Source organism: Mercenaria mercenaria, chromosome 15 (genome assembly GCF_021730395.1).
Source record: "Mercenaria mercenaria strain notata chromosome 15, MADL_Memer_1, whole genome shotgun sequence".
NCBI classification, from domain to species: domain Eukaryota; kingdom Metazoa; phylum Mollusca; class Bivalvia; order Venerida; family Veneridae; genus Mercenaria; species Mercenaria mercenaria.
Genome location: NC_069375.1, coordinates 61,155,308 through 61,170,409, shown reverse-complemented (window position 1 = coordinate 61,170,409; position 15,102 = coordinate 61,155,308). Strand labels below are relative to the sequence as shown.

At 34.9% G+C, this 15,102-nt stretch overlaps 1 protein-coding gene across 1 annotated transcript; it reads left to right on the top strand.

The window, feature by feature from the left end:
• The first annotated feature begins 11,471 nt into the window (after window positions 1-11,471).
• On the top strand, window positions 11,472-14,871 carry LOC123524767 (uncharacterized). The gene is made up of 2 exons (XM_045303267.2): window positions 11,472-11,833; window positions 14,601-14,871. The coding sequence occupies exons 1-2, from the start codon at window positions 11,472-11,474 to the stop codon at window positions 14,869-14,871; spliced, it is 633 nt and encodes a 210-aa protein (XP_045159202.2).
• Window positions 14,872-15,102: the final 231 nt, after the last annotated feature.

Genomic DNA, 15,102 nt, shown 5'->3' with positions numbered 1-15,102 from the left:
CTGATAATTGCAGTCAAAGTAGGTTTATGGTAGGAATTGAATACTCTTCAGAAAGGAGGTACTCAATTATGGGCCTAATACCTTAAAGGCGTACGCTAGAATTCCCTGTATATGAGATGGGCGAAAATTTTCCCAATAACAGAATTTCCTTAAACTTTGGATATTGAAGCACAATCATCTAAGAAACAAAAATATGCAATAAAAATCATAGGTCACCGGTATTGCAAAAGAGTTATCTGCCCCTGAAAACGTCATTTTTGGGGGAAATGCCATTTTCAAGGGCAGATAACTCTTTTTTGATACCGGTGACCTATGATTTTTATTGCATTTTTTTGTTTCTTGGATGATTGTCCTTCAATATCCAAAGTTTGAAGAATTTCTGTTATTGGGAAAATTTTCGCACCAAATTCTAGCATACGTCCTTAAGAAAGAGTACGTCACATACATTGTCACTTCCGCTACAAATAATTCTCATATGCAATTAGGTAGCAGGGTACACTTCGAATTTTGGCCCCCTCAATATTTGTTATAATTAGAACTTCGTGACTTTGAATGTCTGAAAATTAAGGTGAGAGATAATGATTGTTAATTCTTTAGAAAATTTAAACAGCCGATACATGTAAAATTCTGATGTAATTTCTAACTGCTGCTATCTTTGTATGAATCGGTGAGTCACCTTGGCGCGGGAAATTCAAATCACGGAAGGGTTCCGTGCTTGTTGATTGATACTCAGGAACGTTTTCGCTATTTTGTGAAAAAAGAAACGAGCTGGATGGGCCCCCATTCGTTTATATCCTGTAGGTCAGTAGGGACTATTAAACTGAGAAATGCAACAAAATTGGGCATTGTTCTTGCAGCGGGATCATTGCAGGCTGTTCAAAAAGTGCAAAATTGATGATTTTTGCATGCTATTTTTAATGGAATATGTAAAACTTTCGTTTTGATAACTTTCTGTATTCTTGTATGAGAGTCCTGATCTTGCCATTAATTAAAAGCACAAAACATGCACGAAATTTATAAAATGGCCACCCTGATTCTGCTCATTAGGGAAGTGCAATATTGCGACTCGCTACGTGTAAACCTGGCCGTGCCCAAAATTTTCGAATCTAAGTGTACCCTGCTACCTTAGCAGCATTTTCAATTCATACGATAATCTTATGTTTACGCGATCATATGCTTTTCATAAGATTTTCATCTAAAGGGGTTTGTATGATATAAGCATATGAAAATAGATCATATGAGAACCTTATTCTTTTCATATGAATATTATATACATGCGTATGAAGAGCACATTACATTAAAAGATGTTAAATGTTTTAGATGACCTGGTGAATTGAACGATGAATAAATAATACTGACTACGTATATATGTAGGTGGGTCGGTGGTCTAGTGGTAACACGCTTGACTGTCAATCCAGAGGTCCGGGGTTCGAATCCCGTTCCAGGCACTGGAAATTTCTGAGATCATTCTTGAGTGTCTCCCACCTAACTTAGAGGCATGTACTGGTTCTTCCCACGAAAGACGGCTTCGCATGTATCGGTGCTATACACCGGGCATGTTAAAGAACCAGACTGTCTATTCGCAAAGAGCTAGGCTAAGTTAGCCGGACAAGTCTGTATCTAAAAAGGATTTCTCTCTATCTGTTCTGAGGGCTTTATCTCACTCTGTCCCTCTGGTCAGATCGCTCTGTATCTGTACTAATTTTGCGCCCTGTGTTTGTTATTTGTAAAGCGCCTTTGAACGTGTTTATCATGATATAAATCTGGTATAATAATAATAATATAGCATGCACATGAACAAATAGGTTGTTAATCTAACTTAATTATCGATATATCGATGTATCATCGATATTTATCTTCCGATATATCGGTATCGTCGATATGCTTAAGACCCAATCAATGGTAGCAATGCTTGAATTCAAGCATTGATATTATACAACAATCTAGGGATCTCAGAGAATGGCAAAAGGAATTTTCAACTTGTATCATTTCAAACTGGTGAATAATCATGTTCATTGGTTTTAGCAAAAACTTATGTATACGTGCTTTAAACCATGTTCAAGCCTTATGACCTTTAGAGGAAAGAGATCGTGACTTCTTTAAACCAGTGTTCTAATAACATTTGACTAAGATGACAAATGTATTAACTGCGCGCTCTGGGAGTAATAAACAGCTACCGAAGAGGTTGAAAGTGATAACAAGTGGCTCATATTGAAATTCCTGTCAGATTCTGTACGAATGTGAGAACGATTTTTCCACTAAATCTGAAGATAAAAAAGGTGTTTCAAATATTGCTTTCTTTCTCATTCAGCATCGGCAGTGTTCTTGCGATTTTGAGTTAGTTTCATAGAATATACCTTGAAAGAATTGTATTTTGGCTTCATTATCTAGTGTTGTGTCACACACATGCAAGCAGGTACCCACGCAAGCACACGCACACACGCGCGCACGCACACACGCACGCACGCAAACACATGCACACAAACACTGGTCTTTTTATTCTTATGTTCATATCGCTCTTGCTACATACGTTATGTATTCAAATACTCATAAAGTATGCAGTCTGTTGAAGGAAAGAGACAAGCACGTGGTGATTTCATAAACAGCGTAGAGTTATACATTTGTTGCAGATAATTTCGGTCATTTGTTTTGTGAAAAAACTTTAGTCCATCAAAACAAGTAATGGCACTAGATTTTCTGAAACTGCAAAAACAAGTTTGAACAAAGTCGTAAAAAAGAGTTTTAAGTCCAGTCACGTTTGGGAGAGCCAAGGAGTTAAGAATTAAAATATTTTAAAATGTTTACAACGGAATTAGAGCTATCACTGAAGGTAATGAATGTACCCCCCGCATGCACTGACACAGTACGTTGCAATTTGACGCACCTAAGATTGCATAATTATGTGCACTGTATGTATATAGACTCTATGTATATAGTATAGTAAGGAAAATCAAAATGCCATAACTCTGTAGAATATTTTTCTAAAAGAACCTAACATGCACCATGCACAAGTAAGGTTTGTACTGATCACTTAAGTTTCATTAAATTGTGTGCATGGGTTCGTGAGATTGGCGCGCACAAGATTGCATATGCAAACTCTATACTATATAGCATAGTAACAAAAAAACAAAGTCCCATAACTCTGCATAATATTTATCTAAAAGAGCCTAGCATGCACTATGCACAACTAGGGTTGGTACTGATCACTTGTGTGAAGTTTCATTAAATTGTGTGCAAGGGTTCGGGAGATTGGGCGCGCACAAGATTGCATATGCAGACTGTATGTATATAGTATATTAACAACAAAAAAACAAAGTCTCACAACTGTGCAGAATTTTTTTCTGAAAGAACCTAACATGCACCATGCACAACTAGGGTTACTATTGATCACTTGTGTAAAGTTTCATTAAATTGTGTGCATGGGTTCAGGAGATTAGGCGCGCACAAGATTGCATATGCAGACTCTACATTATATAGTATAGTAACAAAAAAAAAAAGTCCCGTAACTCTGCAAGAACCTAACATGCACCATTGCACAACTACTGTTGTTACTGATCACTTGTGTGGAGTTTCATTAAATTGTGTCAAGGGGATGAGGAGATTTGGTGCGCACAAGATTGTGTCTACAGACAGACGGACGGACGGACGGACAACCTGAAACCAGTATACCCCCCTTACAACTTCGTTGTTCGGGGGCTACAATGAATCGTGTGGTCTTTAACCTAAGTGATCTTTATTCACAGTTTGTCTTTAGGGTCTATTTGACTAGTTTTCACATTTAAAACTGTGCTAACTTATCAATATACCCATGTATTGCTATATCATCATTTAATATTGCAAAATCTGTATTGTAGCACTTTTGTAGAAATGTGAAATAACCGTTTATAGAAAATGGCCGTGGTGTGTAGTTTATTTCAAAATATAACGGGGTATAGATTCAATCGAGAAAAGGAAGACCCGGAAAATCGAATGGCTATTTAATTACCAGTTTATTTGATCTCTTCACCTACTTCTGCTTTTCTGACCAGACTTTGATGATCATTTTCAACGTTTATGGGTACATTTTGATTTTATGATACAACGACTGTAGCCGTTGACAGTTTACATTCAGTCTATATAATAGTCTTTGATATAATCTTGTCCTTGGATAATAACCCTTACCTTGCTAAATTTCTATGATGAACTTGTCCATCTTTCAATTTGGACAGTACCGTTAACTGTTAAAAGGGGCGCATACCAAAAAGATACTGACTGAATGGCGAACAGTGCTGGTCATGATCAGACTGCACGGATGTGCAGGCTGATCATGATATGCACTGGCCGCAAAGGCAGAATCAGTCGTGTCCAGCATGATAAAGAGTTCATAAACATATTTGAAAAGTGACCAAAACTTACAACATGATTATTTTACAACACAATGTGTTCGAACCATATGCTAAATTTCACTGTTTGTAAATAAAAAACAACAAAGCATACATGTATAATAAGTTTATTTTGATGTCAATGTCAATACATTCTGTATATAAATATTGCAGTATGTTCATAGTGATAAACTATCTAAACTTAAAACCCGTTTTTTTTTTCACTACTTAACATGAAACCAGATGTTGACATGTGTTTTACTTTCCAACACCGAACCTGAACTTTAATGTGTTTGCGCTGCAAAGATTTCCAGTTTTGAAGTAACGCATCAACATATCGAAAGTAATTCTGGTCAAATCGCAATCCATAAAGGATCGCTTAGACTCTTGTCGCTTTGCAACCTGTAGAAATCTGTTCAAAATATTTCTCGTCTCAGTATTGTACTCTATGTAATTCCTTTCAGAATTGAAAGATCCCCTTTCCAGTTCAATGTCAGTTGGTGACAAATCATTAAGCCGCAATATATCTGTAATGAGAAAAGGATGTCCCATCATTATTTGCATGTTTTTATTAAGATTATTCATTCGATCTTCTTCATTTAACCCTTTGTGCGGTGGGAGTTCAAGAAAAGGAACTTCCTCTTTTTCTGTGAATTGAAATAAAACACTTATACAAAAAAATCCCAGTTAGTCTTATGTAAAGGTACAGGAAGGCTTTATTTAAAGTCGCATATGATCAACAGACAACATATGCTACAAAGCTCTTGTGCGATAAACAAGGTATCCAATGTCAGGTACGTTCCTAAGCATATTTTTCCACTAAAAATGTATAATTTAGGGCAAACAAAGTGCCTACAGGTTCACATTAATTACCTTTGAAAGAATGCATGAAAATTCCTAAAGAACAAGACAAATTTCCTAAAACTGTTGTTAGGTATTAATAATTATAAAACCATGATTAGGTACATCATAGCAACAGTATAACAGACATAACCCAAAAGCATTAAACGAAATACTCTTGGAACGGCAGTAATACGAACTAGTTTATGCGAGGAGAACTGTGACACTGAAAACATCCTGACTTTTATAGAAACTTTTAGATGAATTTACCAACTTGAAGAAGAAATTAACTAATGGATGTAAAATTTATCTAAACATGAGCTTAAGCAAAAGATTTAGAATTTTATCATTGACGTTATAGGTATTTCTAATTACGTTAACCAAGGTAACTAAATGATTTGTTAAAATTTCATCGAGTTCTGAAAATCAATGAATATGTTTAAGGTTTGTTGTGGCAGAAAATATATTGAAGAAGAGAAATTGAAATTGTAATTATTTCAAATTAAAATGCGTACCATTATCATCGTATGTTCCAGAGATCGGTACTGCCATCACACGGCACACAAGAAGCATGGCTATCGATACGTATGACGGTACAAACTGTCCCATGTTTACTGAAACAAATGAATACTAAATCTAGACAATATTATTACGATATGTATACAAATTTCAAAATGCATGACTACATTTGTTTTGCGAAAATGTCAAAATTAAAAATGTCATTTTGTATTTCATTGCAGTTTAAGAGCTATCATGGTCCATTTGCAGTTTTAATGATGCCAAAAATGCGAAAAGATCTAATTTCTACGTATTATACTAGTATGTTCTTTATTCTTATTACGCAAAAATCTTATTAATTCCTTCAGCTTGTCGATAACAATGAATTGAACACCTAATACTGGAAATAGTACCATCGGTCATTGACACATTTTAACGTGTAAGTTAAAACAAAAACCTTTATCTCAACTTCGTCTGTTAAGATGTCATATATTGTCAAAAAAACGTAAATATAAATCAATATCCCATCTAATACGAAACTCCAAGTTTTATTTACCATGTCATATTGGATGAGAAAACAACACACAGTCAGTATTAAGTGCTAGTATGATCTTTTACGGAATACAAATGTATCTCTTACCTTTCGTCGGTCAGTCTCCTCGCCTTTCACAACACACAACAACTGTGTCCTCAAAGCAATTTTCGCGTTATTATATAGAGTACAAACGTAAGCAGTACACAAACTATCCAATCAGATAGACCGCCGAGAGCAGCCATTGGTTAGAACGTACAACGTCACACAATGCTAATAATAACCCATGAGTGAGATAAAGCTATTAGCAATTGTTGCCATGGTCGCCCCGACGAAGTCTTTTACGTTTTAGTACAGGAAACCATCGTCTCCCGGTCAAAACAGGCCGATTATGGCAATCTGTTACACACGAGGAGCGCAAGTGCCCACGGTACCCTCGGAACGATATTGCACACGAAATGCATTTTCGTCTTGAAAGCACTCAAAAACAAGTATATTACTCGTCGTAGTTTCTGTAGACAAAATATTCTGAAATATGAGGAGTTGAACAGGAACATATGCTTCATAATTTATGCTCATTTGTTAAACAGTTAATGGAAGAGATAAATCATTTTATTTTTGTATTGATAATTTAAGTAAACTTATTTTTGTATAGGTATTTTTCTCGAACTGGGTCTACTGTCCGTTTATTCCGCTATAAATTCAAATGTACTTAATTGATTGGATTTAACAAACCCGTGTAAGTCAACGTATATGAAATCTTTAAAAAAAATAGATCCATGAAGAAAAATGGTAAAATACTCAAAACATTGTTATAATCACAATATACGATTAATACCTCCATTCGCGAGTTAGACTGCACACGCGGATTCAGTTGGATTTTTGCACGCACTGCAAGCTCGACCAATCAAAAGCAAGTTTACAATGTATCTAAATATAGATATGCTTATAGTACATAACAAAAATAGTGCACAAGGTATACAAAATAGTTAAATTCAGTTATTTTTTCTACTTCTTTTTCTGATAATTTATTGTTTCGTCCACCATTGAAATCTGATAATATTGTAGCGTTAATCTTAAAATTTCATTTTCTTTTTCCTTTTTTAATTTATATTTTTTGCTGTTTTTTTTGTTTTTGTTTTGATCACTTCCCCTACAGACGTAGATAATGAATGATAAGTATAAATAATGATTATATTCTATTGCCATTCATGTATGAAACCTTTTGTGCAAAATTTGCTTGCATGTACATGTATTTACGACCTGTAAATCATTAATAAAAGTAATGACTTGACTTGGTTTGACTTGGGTATTCGACCTTGATATACTTGTGTTCATACCACTCCAAACTATGTACTATTTATGATCTATCATTTTCGCTTGAAGTTTTGTATTGAACGGTAAATACTTTTGCAATAAGTCTAAAAGCAAAATTTTCTGTTTAAACGCACTTACCTACGTAGTACTAAAACTGTCTGTATAAAAGTATCCCCGCTTTTGTGATTACCACACATCGAGAATCTTCCTGTTGGCCAACGTTGTGTCATACAATATTGACTTCATTCTTATTACTTATATACTTTGGTTTGCTTAATAATTACATGTTACTCCCTGATGGTCAACCCCTACAATTATTTTACATATATAAAACGTCCCTTGCAAAGGTTATGAACGTGATCTCATTCCGAGTCTCACCAAGGTGAAAGCATTTAAGCGCTATCTGACTGATTCCGGTCCGTCTAGACTGAAAATTATGTACAATAAAGAATAAATGTTATTTGTAATCCGCTCACCATAACCCTAAAAACTCTTAATGCGAGAAAAGTACGAGAAAGCGTTAGATTACATTAAACATATTTATTTATTGTGAAATAGTAATTATTAAGAAAAACACAAAAAAAAACAACATAAAACACATCATATGAAATGATAGAATTTTTGTTTAAAAACAACGAAAAAGACCGACGTTTTTGAATTCCCTTTTTACCTTGCTTTCTGCGCGAGCAGTCAAGCTGGGAACCAATCACTGCAATAAACCAATGAGACTCTTTCTATACGAAAGCTGTTTCCTTTATGCGTACCTGGTGAAAGGTATACCAGTATAGGCACTTTCAATTATTAAACATTTCCATTACTAGCTTTTACAAAAAGCTTACCTTGTTAAAATGTTTCTACTGGTTTCTTGGATATCATGTACCCTACCGGTTGTGCCCGGGTCACTATAGGATTGTCTTCTCTCCATTCGTTCATCCGTCCGCCCGCCCTTCCACAGAATCTTGATCCTTCTATGATAATAATGTGAAATATATATATATGTGCCTGTGTTTTATTTTATTTGGTATTTAGTGTAACTTGGGGGTTTTTGGTGTACTATTTGGTATCTTTTGTTTACTTAAGAATTACCTGTCTATAAAGTTCAATTCTGTATAGACGATTAAAAACTTTTATTACTTGCTAAGTTGATATAGTGTGGAACATCAAGAGGCCATTACGTACATCGTAGAACCAAATGTTAACATGTTCTGAAAAACATATATGTAAGCCTCATGAATATACATGTATAATAGTAAACATAATTTAGCACATTCGTTAAATACCTTATTACATATTTCAATCAATGGATCTAGTGGCCAGTAATAAATTTCACTATAGATAAAACAGATAAACAGAAATTGAAGAAAACCAATTAAAACAATACTTTACATAATACAAAGCAAAAATATACATTATATTATGAAACTTGCCATTTATGGAATGAACGTCATGTCTACACTTTTTCACTCATTCAATGCGCCTAGTGCTGATAACTAAGCCAAGCCAAAAGTGGTTACCGCCTAATACCCAGGTAACTGCAAAAATGGTGAAAAAGTGTAAAGGATATGAATGCCTTGTGACAGTCATGAATGTTATAGTTAATTAAAGAACAATGCTGCAATCTTGAATTTTAGCAATTCTTACTCTAAATTCTAGCATTCTAAAGTAAAAAAATGCATGTTTACGTAATAGTTTACTACAAACACAGAACAAGTAATTGCCAAACAAATGCAAATGATACTAACCATAATTTTCCAGTAAAACATTAGAAATCAAATTAAAACACAGAACACAAAACTTTGTGAGTTCAATAAGCCCTCTGTGCAAATGACTAAAAAACACCACATAAGGCGGGAGTTATTCCAAGTCAGGTAACTCTAATGGGTAAAAACTAAAATCATGTCTCAATATGGTCAGACACCATTAAATCAAACAATAAGAACAAGTATGGTAAAGGGATACCAAACTTTCAAAATAAGCAAACAGTTACATCTAATTATCTTACGCTGTATTGTTTAGCCAGTTGAAAATAGGGGACACCTGAGGTTGACATGCCACAAATACGTTAAAACCCCATGATGTCTGTATTTTGCAAGGCAGTTTTAACAATTCCATCAAGAATGAGACATGTTTATTTTATTGTCATCACATTGGTCTGTAGATTCACCAAGGGCCTCCGTGCCCGAGTGTTGAAAGTCGCTGACTGCAAACCACTTGCCCCTCACCGATGTTTGTTCGAGCCTCGCTTGGGGCGTTGAATTCTTCATATGAGGGAGCCTTCCAGCTAGCCTACGGAAGGTCGGTAGTTATACTCACATACCCGCCAAAAGCTGGAAAGTCGCCATGTGACCTATGATAGTGTCGGTGCGACGTTAAACCCAACATAAACAAAAAAAAATATATCAAATTCACCGCTGGAAATTAGTCCATTTTCTGTTTGTTTAAAAGTAACTGTGTAAGTTTGGTCTGCTGGAGTCCCCTGGGGTTAAGTACTTTGCTGTTGTATAATATGTTATGAAACATTTAACAATTCTTCATAGTTCGCATATTTACATGTACAATGTATTAACAACTGGTAGAAATCTAAGAAATTTATATGACTGAGAGGTGAACATTTGGTACATTTCCCAACGTGACTATGGTTCGTCCAACGAGCACAATAGTTTTCTTCTCGGTTTAACCTAAGGACTCGTAAGTTCTTACTTATTCATTTATGTATCAAAGAAAACAGTACCGGTTCCTTGTGGTTCTATGCTGTACCTTTCTTTTGTCATAAATTCCACCTTTTTTCCTGAAAGTGTTCTGTCTATTGCAAAACCAAGAGGATTCTTTGAACGAACTCGCTGTAAATTGCATCTGTTTGCTTGAAATCGATATAACTGACATACAAAATGTGTAAAAAATATATCTTCCTCCCTTGAATCAAATCATATCTGCATGCTAGGGCTGGGCGAAAAATATCTGTATAAAAAGGAATTGCTGCAGAAACTTTTCGGATGCATACAACGAACATTTTCTCCGATGTTGTCTTTCACCAGACACTGTCAGTAAGTTATTACATATATAATAACAATTAAGCTGTGATAATCTGTTTTCATCCAGAGATATTTAGTTAAAAAAACATCTTCCTTCGTGCTCGTGTAGACTGGACCTTTTTTTCAACTTTTACCCCCAGTATTTGCATTCAAAAGGCATACATGAAGTGAAAAGTATATTTTTACAATAATTTAACATGATAGGCATATAAAAGATATCACTAACGATACAAAAATTAAGTAGTGTGAAGTCAGAAATGCGAGTTCGCTTTTCTCACTTCTTATTTCATAGTTTCTATATGGTACATAGTGTATAATAAAAAATTGAGAAATGAGAAATAGAAAATGGGAATAGTAAAAAGTTACAACTCAAGAAGTCACCACCGGAATATCGTAGTGAACGCTTCGCTTAATTTCTATTGTACTATAAATATCACACGGTTTAACGTGGTGCTGAGTTGCTTAAATCAGAAAAGTTTAACAAATAAGTAATATATCGGTTTAAATACATTATTGAAACACTGAATATTTTAGAATATAAAGATTAGTTAAATGAAGTTTTTACGGATATCTAGACATTAAATACAATGATTGAACGTCTGTTAAAAAAATATTTAGTTAGTAGTTGGTATAGATAAATGACTGAAGATTAATCTAAAAACGAAAATGACTCCTTGGGAAGTATAACTTGTTTACAAGGTTTTTTATCAAGAAGGAAGTTTTTACGGATAGCCAGACTTTTGAACTTGATTTTTATATTCAATCATTATTTAGAATTTTTTTTATTGTAAATGTAATTACACAACGAGACAATGATGTGTAAAGTGTGAACGTTATCAATGTTAGGTAATTAAAACAAAAGTAAACTTGGCGGTGCGCATATATAACAGTATGGCTTTTGGAGGAAGAATAAACTCAGACATTCTCTGTAGTGAAATGGTTGATCTACCATGTACTATGTGTGAACGTAAAGGCAGATGTATAGAAGCAGAGAAATACTGTGTAGAATGTCAGGACTATTATTGTTTGCGATGTGTCAACGTTCATGGGGATGTCCCATCACTGAGTCGGCACAATATATTTGACAAAGGACAGTTTCCATCAGAATCAGTCCATGAACGGCCGGGTACCGGCAAAGCTCTACCTCTTGTGCTAACAGAGCGATGTAACATACACACCCATCACTTTGTAGACATGTACTGTCAAAACCATGATGATGTTGGTTGTGGTACATGCATGGCATTAGATCATAGGTATAAGTTTTAATTGTCTTTAAATTTTGTTCTTTGTTCAAACTGTTCATTCAAATACAAAGGTATGTCTTTGTATACCGTGCATTTTTATTCCTACTACGAAACCATTGTCTTAATGTAACATTATTATTCTCGTGTGTCAAGCGACTGTTTTCATTGATTTCCGATGACTGAGAGTAAAATTTAGGGCTAATGGAGACATGTACAGAAGCCTCCTATTTAGGGACCCAGGTGACAAAGCCCCAGATATACGGCAACATAGGCAAGGTCCTTAAGTTAATATTTCAATAACTAGTACTTTCTCATAAGAGAGATCTGCGCAAAACTGCCCGTGAAGTCTGATGACTTTTCTTTTTTTCTGTAAAACTGAATAAAACAGCTATGCCAGTTGTGCTGTATTCCTTATTGTGTAGTTCTTGATTCTGAAAAAGTTGTTTTATTGCATAACGTTACACAAGAGATAGTAGTCTAAAGCGGAACTCTGAGTTGTAACGCGCTGAAACGTTGCTTTAGAAAGAAAACATATTCAAAATGAATTGCTAATGTCGTATTATAGAACACTAAACTGAGCGTAAAATATACAAGAACCGCAACTCTTGTCAGTATCGACTATTAGCCTTATACGCCGTTGTAGTTGCTTCCCTTCATACTAAAATATTGATAAACCTGCTTCACGCTTGAGGCCACACTACACTAAATAGTTTTCCCTATATATTCTATATAAAACTGACATTTTTTAAAGAGCTACCAAACATAGCTAGACTCATTTCAGAGAAAATATCCTTACCTCATTTTAAAGAGTTATGATAAAACTGATATAAAATGAAAAGAAAAGTAGGGGTCATGTATCTTCGAAGAGAGATTTGTCTTGTCACATTTGCTTACTGTGACACTCAATGGAATTACTGTAAAATCACATCAAAATCACACTGCTTTGACCTGGAACTACTACTCATACTAAAATTGAGTTTCACTTTACCAAATACAATCTACTCTCCCATTTTTTCTACCAAAATGTCACATGAAAAAATACACCCACAACGAAATTTTAACATAAAACAGATTTAATTTAGACCTCTGTGGCCTTGCCAAGTGAAAAAAAATAGTGTTCAAAACCCGGTCAGCCATTACGCGGTCAGACCAGATGGGTAAGTTCACATGGAAGCTCTAGGGTAGAGCAGAGACCGACTCTATACTCGATAACCCATTTGAACGGTTTAAATTAGTACACCAATCGCACCTTCCCTGTTGAAGAGCTGAACTCTGCAAACACCACGGCGCGGTAGGGTTTACTGGTGCCTTGCTTTTCATCACAGCGATCAATGTGCAGGAGGAAAACGTTTTACATAATTTCCTGAGCCCAACTTTTGATTGGTCGGTTACTTTATAGGTTGGAATAGGTATAATGTACACAACTAGAGCTTCCATGTGAACTTCCCCATTGACTCCCACGCTGGTTCCTTTACTATAATTAGGTCCTTGCTAGTTTGTAGTGAAATGTATTGGACGTTTGGTCTTCGGACAAAGTGTATAAAGTATATGACTACTTGTTATAGTACAATGATTCAATATAAAAATGAACAAAAGCGAAACATTCTCTGTTGATGCCACTTAGTGTTGCGGCTAGTGAAGTCCGTGCAATTGTGACCATTTAAATTCAGTTCTGCAATTGAAATAATGGCTGGATAGAAAATAGCTCTAATTTTGACTGGAGTCAGTATTCCTCCTGTTAGACCTGTTTTACAGACAGCAACTGCTTCCGAAACGTTTTCTTTTGGCTTAGAACCGTTATACTTTCGAACAATTTAATTTGATATCTCTTGCGTCAAATTTTTAACCTTTAGCCTGCTTTCATTTTTAAATGTACTAGCCCATCATTCAATTTGGGCAGTAACATTTATAATTCGACGGAGAGTTTTCATTTTGTATTTTAACAACGAAGTTGTGTGAGATAAAATGGAATCATGTTATTGTGGGTTATAAGGCCGGTCTGTCCGTTGAAAAAAAAATCGAGACGTGAACTACTTCCACAATTTTAAAGGTATTAAAATAAAACTTTATACAAACGGTCGCCATGGAATGTGGTATGTATATTCAAATACTTTGGGGGCAAACACTTACCCTAACAAAACAATGCAAAACTCAGATTCTCAAATCAAAGGTCAAGAACAATACTGTTCTTCGTATTCAGGGGAGCAAATACCAAACTAGAATATAAAATTAAGTTACATTGAACACCTTGAGATTGCGATTACCTTGAATACCAGTATATTTTTTTTTCGACCAGGTGCTGTTTAAGATTGCTGTACGTACGTCTTGCTCTTGGTTCAAGTTCAACTTGCCATAGAGTACAATTGTTCTCGGGAGAGCAAATATGGGTTACGAAAATCTTCTAAGAAGTCCGTCAACAGAAGCGTGTAACAAAAGGGAATAAAACCAAACCTGATATAAAATGTAGCCTTGTAAATGAATAAACTGGTCCTGGATTCAAAGAAAATAGATAATATTGTAAAGTAGGTGAATTGAGTCTAAACAAGAAAAACCCTGGTATCTAATGGTCTTGCCTATAGCAAGAACTTTTACATTTTAATATTATCAAGGATGAAACTATTAAAGACATTAAACATTACAAACCGTTATGTTGTTAGACAGGACAGGTTTTGATAACAGTTTGAAGAGTTGCTAAGTCTCAGTGAACATAATATCGCACAGAGATAATCAAATGAGTTTCCTCAGACAAATAATCACTGTTTTCTCTGTTTTACAGGTCATGCCACCATACCTTTTATATACCAGAGTTTCTTCAAAATAACACAAGGATACTGCCAGCGAAGACAATGCTGAAGAAAATAGAATCCATTGCGACAATACTGGAAGTTAATGTTGAAAAATTACGAAATGCAAAACAAGAGATCTTAACAAAAAAACTTGCAACAGTAGAAACTATAAGAAGGATTAGAAAGGAATTCAATGAAAGACTTGAAGAACTAGAGAAGAACACTTTAGCTCACACAGAAATTAGATATAAGCATTTATAAACAAGTTAGAAGAAGAAATGAAAATATTAAAGGAAAACAAAACCTACATAGAGTCCGCCAGAGACAAACTACTGTCGTCTGCTGACAATAGTTTATCACAAAACTTTATTAATATCACAAGAGTTAACGATGTAGTAACGAAAACCGTGAAATGTATTGAAGTTAGCAAAGTGCAACTTCTGGCTGAAGATATTGAATTTAAAACAGATCCAAGAATTTCTGCTTTATTAC